The sequence below is a fragment of the Temnothorax longispinosus genome, chromosome 1 (genome assembly GCF_030848805.1).
Source record: "Temnothorax longispinosus isolate EJ_2023e chromosome 1, Tlon_JGU_v1, whole genome shotgun sequence".
NCBI classification, from domain to species: Eukaryota; Metazoa; Arthropoda; class Insecta; order Hymenoptera; family Formicidae; genus Temnothorax; species Temnothorax longispinosus.
In genome coordinates, this window is record NC_092358.1 from 1457238 (window position 1) to 1463896 (window position 6659).

A 6659-nucleotide genomic window follows, 5' to 3' on the forward strand; every position below is an offset into this window, starting at 1 on the left:
ATTCGAGAGAGCATGCCTCGTATTAAAGAATACATAATAATATTAAAATAAACGTATTTCTCGAGATTTATTTGGTGTCGCGTGTGGTATTTCGGAGCTCCGAATACAGTCGTCCAACGCCGCCCGTCGGCATTCACAGCTATATCTTTTTCTCGTTGGCTAGCATTATAGAACGGCATTTTATAATTATTTATCGTCTAATCACATTCGAGAGAGCATGCCTCGCATTAAAGGATACATAATAATATTAAAATAAACGTATTTCTCAAGATTTATTTAGTGTCGCGTGTGATATTTCGGAGCTCCGACTTTGTCGTCCAACGCCGCCCGTCGGCATTCGCAGCTACCTCTCTCTCGTTGGCTAGCATTATGAAATAGCATTTTATAATTATTTATCGTCTAATCACATTCGAGAGAGCATGCCTCGCATTAAAGAATACATAACAATATTAAAATAAACGTATTTCTCGAGATTTATTTGCAGCCAACGCCGCCTGTATTATTCGCAGCTACCTTTTTCTTAATTGTTATCTAACATTATGCAGCAACATTTTTAAACTCTTTAGCGTCTAATTACATCTGGGAGAGCAAGTCTGGCATTAAAGCATACATAACAATGTTAAAATAAATATATTTCTCGAGATATGTCCCAGTGTCGTAGCATTTCGGATCGTCTACCTCTATACAATTCCCGCCGAGCGCGAGCGACGGCATTCGTAGCTTCCTTTTTTTCGTTGGCTAGCATTATGCAGAGGCATTTTATAACTCTTTATCGTTTATTCTTGTTCGAGAGAGCATGCCTCACGTTAAAGGACACATAACGATGATAAAATGAACATATTTCTTGAGATTAGTCGTGTCGTTCGTCGCATTTCGGACCGTCTATACCTAATTCTCGCCGAGCGCGAGCGACGGCATTCGTAGCTTCCTTTTTTTCGTTGGCTAGCATTATGCAGAGGCATTTTATAACTCTTTATCGTTTATTCTTGTTTGAGAGAGCATGCCTCACGTTAAAGGACACATAACAATGATAAGATAAACGTATTTCTTGAGATTAGGCGTGTCGTTCGTCCAGTTATAGCCGGCGTTATAGGAGCGAAAAGGTTAATGCAAAGCACATTACCTAGTAATAATTAATTTAACGATAAGAAGCTTTAGAATATTTTTTAATAACGGTGATCCCTCCATGAAAGAGATGAAGCACTAAACTCCGACATATACAGTACTGGACGATTCACGAGACATATTTCTATGTTGATATAATGTCAATTAAGTATCCTTTAATGCAAACTATGCATTCTTCTAATAATTTCAACAAGAAAGAGTTTCAAAAATAAATTATTTTATGACGTCAAGAAAAATGTCAGCTCAGATTTCCGACAGACGACGCTGCATGAATAATCTCAAGAAACATCTGTAGAAACATCTTTATACTTGTAATATCTTGTAATATCTTGTATTTGGAAATGGGAACGAAAAGCGAAATAGATGATAGAATTGTTTTAGAATGCTATCAAAATGGTGATTGACGAGAGAAACAGAGCTCCGAATTCCGTAACCCGATTCTAAACGAGTCTCAGAAAATATACGTTGACACAACTATAATCTCTGCTGTTAATCTTTATTAAATAATTAGAAATTTTTTAGCAAAATAATATAAGTCTTTGTAATGTATTTCGCTATTTCGTGGAAAACATGTACATTACGTGTTCCTTCAATTCTCTATGTCATGTATTTAGCGTGAGAAATGAATTGGAGCGTTTTGCGCGCCGCGCATAAGTGTGAATATTACTTGTATTTAAACGAATATATAAATTAATGAATATCATAATAAAAGAAATTTTATATTTCAATAATAGGTTAAAATTAAACAATTAGAAGAATTTGATTACGTATCGTAGAGGTGCACAACAGATCATAAAAATGGTTGAAAGTATACATATTAAAATGGCCCGTTAGGTGAAAATGGCGATTCTCGGCGTCGAAAACTCTGTTTAAATCGGCAAAAGTATCAGGGTAGCATGTTAGGCAAGGAGGTTGACGGAGGTATTCTGAGCGAGGGTGTTGCCTCCCCACATTGCCTCCGCGAACTCAACGCTGCTATTGGTCAGAGCGCGGGAGCCTACTGCCCCTTCTGTGCATACCCGCCAGCGTTCTGATTGGCCGTCGTGTTGGCTGGGCTGGGGGCATCCGTACCGCGCGCCGTTCCGACGGCGGTGGGTAATAAGTGGGGGTAGGCGTGCCGCGCGCTGCCGGAATAACTTCCTTGCTCATCATGCTTCCCGCGTAACAGGAGCGATTTCTGAGGAATTACAAACGACTGCAAACTCGTTTTGCCGCTGCGCGCTGTTCGAATACCTCCTGCAGTGCAACTTCCTTGCTTATCATGCTTCCCGCGTAACAGGAGCGATTTCTGAGGAATTACAGACGACTCCAAACTCGCGATTCTCGCTTTTCTCACTACTCAAAATTTTTTTCATAACTTTTATGATCTTTCAAGCGTGTCAACGAATACATAATGTATTTTTCACTATTACTTAATAATAATTTAATACTAATATGTTTTGTTCATTAAATTAATATGTACTTATTAATAACATTTGCTTATGTGATACATATATGTATTCTATAATTCACGCGTACGCATATATGTGTATATTGCAAGATTAACAATAAGATGATAACAAATTGAAATCAACTGTAATGAATGTTTTATCCAACGAAGTATACCTCGTGGTTTCAGGGAATAGTTTGTTTCATTAATTAATAAACAAATTAAATTGCCAACAAATTAAAGGTACTATTTTATAATCAGGAGAATCTTCGTATATTGCAAAATCTATTTGATCGATACGAACACGTGCTGTCATGTTGATTTAATATACGAGTATGCAATAATTAATATCCTATCGGTGATTACCGTTGCCGTCGGATCTTTTTTGGTTAAGGTATATTAAAAATATTAATAGTACATTGTTTATGCCTTTATGCCAATAAACAATATGCGATTCAAAGATTTTAAAATAAAATGTTTTAAAACGTTATTGAATAATAAAAAACCACAATAAAAACGTTTCCTAAATCAGCATACGAATTTTAGAGAATTCTTAAAAAATGACGTTACGTTAACATTGTTATGTGCCCTTTAACATAGTGCATGATCTCTGCTCGAACAACATTAAACGGTAAAAAGTCTCAGAATATTGTTGCATAATGCTAGCCAACGATTAATACATTCTTATATGTATCTCTGCAACCACCACATCAGATATAAACATTATTCAAAAACGACATAAAATATTGTAATTAGCGCTAATGTGATTGCAACATCATTAATAATACATCTCACATTAGGGAGGAAGCTGTGACAGCGTAAACGACGCTGCTTGAAAACAGGCCTCTCGCTACTTAAAATAAACCTTATAAATCAGTTAGCAAAAACATCGAAATATTTATGAATTTTACGGATACATATATATATATACACACACACACGCCGCGCGCCGGCCGGCATTCCCGGACTCGGTGATCTAGGTCAAGGCCAATTTAGAAAGTAAAAATCAATAATGTACAGCTGTTCGTCGAAAGTAGGTCAAGGCCATGTGTCGCTGGCTTGGCGCGAAAAAAAGTCTTCCCTATCGTTTATCGCAAATATCTGGGCAACCACCCAAGATATAGAGATGATTCAAAAAGGACTGTTTAGTTTATACTCCGCGCTATTGGAATATCTCGATTTTGTTACTAACACGTACGTCCTTCCGTTTATTTAACATGATAAAGGGCGCGCGTGCCGTAACGATCGGGCGTAAAATGATTTTTTACTTTCGTAAAACGCTTATATCTCGGCAACCGTAAATGATAGAAAGATGAATTAAAAAAGATTTTGTATTTTGCCCTATTGGTATTTCTCACGTGTATTACTCGCAATTATGTATCATGCAGATTTGATGTCCGTGCTTGCTCTGACTTCCGCAAATTTGAAGATATCGATCTATTTCTAATTTTATTATATTTCTCAGTCTTTTCTACCCCTATTTCATATATAATTTTTTAAGATTTGGTTGATTAGACCCAGCTTTATACGCGATCAAAGATCCATAACTTTGATCGCATATAAAGCTAAGTCTAATCAACCGAATTTAAGAGAATTATATATGAAATAGGGGTAGAAAAGACTGAAAAATATAATAAATTTAGAAATAGATAGATATCTCCAAATTTGCGGAAGTTAATATGTTCAGAGTGTTCTAAAATGTCGAAATATTGCATTAAAATCGCATGTCCGTACGTATATATGTATACATATATGTTGCAGATGTAGCACGGACACGCACCAAAATAATATACATTGTTTTATCGGCAGTGTCGGAAAATGAACGTGGCTACGTAGTACCACGTTCGAAAATGGATGTACGCAACATACTGGCGGTAGTGTATACAGGGGCTGCCGGCTGCCGATGCCGGCTGACAGTCAATGACAGTCTCACAAAAAAGACTAGCAATATAGCGTCATATGCGTCCTTGCGCGTGTTGTTTACGACGTATATCGTTTATAATACAAGGACGTAGGATATTTTATGAATTTTTCTTATTGAAGAGCTGCGAATACACATATAATGGCGCAAATAGGGAACGTGGTAAGTGAATTATTCTTTCCACACGTCGACGTTCACGATAATAATTTTATAACCTAGACGATCATGTCCAACGCGAACAAAACTACAATGTAAGAATTGTTGAATAATTGGCAATTATTTAAGTTGAAAATCTTACTTGATTAAGATTTGTTCGCATATTTAGTAAATAATTATTTCAATAATATTTATTAGATAATTCCTCCCTTGTTTTATTTATATTTTATTTGATACTTATATAAGTTAATTTGTGAGAAGTGTTTGATTATATATGTAATTAATTGTATATTTAAGACGGCAGATCAATTAATCGCTGGTACCAGCGTGCTGTCGAGACCCGCTGAAGAATTTGAAAATGATGTGAGTACAACGTCCAAGTAATATCTACTATATATTGCAAGAAAACATTATAAATATATATGGAAATATTTTTGTTCTCTTTGTTTTCATCATATTTCTATTTTAGCCGTCTCTGGAGGCAATGTGGGCAATGAAAGCCATGGAACATGCAGAGGTTTATTTCAATGTAAGTTATACAGTTATTACACACGTAGAAGTTATGAGATAAGTAAAGTATAAGTGATAGAAATATCGTCTTTCAGATTTTATGCTCGGTTGATCCAAAGCTTTTGAAACTGACACCTCACGACGAGCAGATCTATAAGACTTTTAAGGATACCTTTCCCAGTATGAAAGTGGATAAAGTGGACGAAGACGAATTGAAATCTCTAGAGGGGAAGACAAAGTGGAGGTTCTTCTGTGAACAGTTTAAGGACGTTGTGGAGGACTATAGTTTTGGTACATTATTGAGAGCAGATTGCACCGGAGATTATTCGGAGCAGAACAGCATACTAACAACCAGGATACAGTTTTACGCTATAGAACTCGCAAGGAACAGAGATGGCTTCAATGATGGCGTGAGAGAAAGATTCAGACCGAAAAGGATTGTAAGAAAATAGCCAATTTTAATATTAACATTAACATTATTGGAAACCGATTCAGATATACAATTTTTCGATTACTTTTTTTTAAATGTAAGAGACAAATAATGCAAGAGAGAATTTTGTAAGATATACATATAATAAAAGACATATATATATATAACGTAAGCATTAAATTAATTTAAATATATTTACCATCTTAATGATTTAAATATATTTACCATCTCTGCATGTTCCATGGCTTAATGATGGGATAAACTTTCTCTTCTTAATTTTATGTAACATCGAAATAATTTATAAAAAGACATAATATGCCGGATGAATGAATACCTAGAACTATAGTAAAAGGCTGCAGCAAACTTCCTAAGAAAAGAGAAGATTAAAAGAAGGGTATAAAATAAAAATACATAAGAATCTAGGGCACAGAAAATGTTTGATAACGATTAGTAAGGTCAAAAAGGTAATAAGGTAAAAAAATGTACAAGAGCGGTCATTTCTAGAATATATTGCTATATACACACTTTAATAACCAAAAACAAACATTACAGCAATAATATCGTTATTAATATAATATTATATGCAATAATAGAATCGTTTATCAATCGTAGTGAAAACACCGAAAACCTTGTTTCTTCTCTTACTGGAAAGAACAATGCGTACGATTTGTCTTCTTTTTATTATTAATAATATTAATTCGCATAATGGCGCTCGATCGACCGCACTCGCGTGCTGTTGTGGATCTTCAGAAAAAAAAAAAAAAAAAAAAGAAAATTGATAGACGTTCGCCACACAATAATATATTGGTGCGAATGCGCTATCTCGAGAGTGCGGTCGACCCGCGTGCCGATCTCGATCGTTATCATAGAATAATAAATATGACAGTGCGATATCTAAAAAATCTGTCTTTTTATGCAACTTGCACATTCAAATACAGATGTATTCGAAAAATGTACATTGTTTTATTGCCCTTACGAACGTTAAGGGGATATAAAAGCTGCCAAATCGTTATATGGCGAGTATACTTTAGAGGCAGGATAATATACCCTTTTCAATCTTTGCATTTTAGTGACAAGCGCGCAAAGGA

At 35.3% G+C, this 6659-nt stretch overlaps 1 protein-coding gene across 1 annotated transcript; it reads left to right on the plus strand.

The window, feature by feature from the left end:
* Nucleotides 1-4458: 4458 nt before the first annotated feature.
* On the plus strand, nucleotides 4459-6346 carry LOC139825338 (protein PBDC1). The gene is made up of 4 exons (XM_071797994.1): nucleotides 4459-4637; nucleotides 4929-4994; nucleotides 5101-5160; nucleotides 5237-6346. Exons 1-4 carry the CDS (start codon nucleotides 4617-4619, stop codon nucleotides 5591-5593), a joined length of 504 nt encoding a protein of 167 aa, XP_071654095.1. The 5' UTR covers nucleotides 4459-4616; the 3' UTR covers nucleotides 5594-6346.
* The last annotated feature ends 313 nt before the right edge of the window (nucleotides 6347-6659 follow it).

What these genes read in the sequence shown, in the direction of transcription:
- LOC139825338 (XM_071797994.1), top strand. Translation starts at nt 4,617, where the DNA reads ATGGCGCAAATAGGGAACGTG. An exon ending in TGGCGCAAATAGGGAACGTG is followed by an intron (nt 4,638 to 4,928) that starts GTAAGTGAATTA and finishes TGTATATTTAAG; the next exon opens with ACGGCAGATCAATTAATCGC. An exon ending in ATGCAGAGGTTTATTTCAAT is followed by an intron (nt 5,161 to 5,236) that starts GTAAGTTATACA and finishes ATCGTCTTTCAG; the next exon opens with ATTTTATGCTCGGTTGATCC.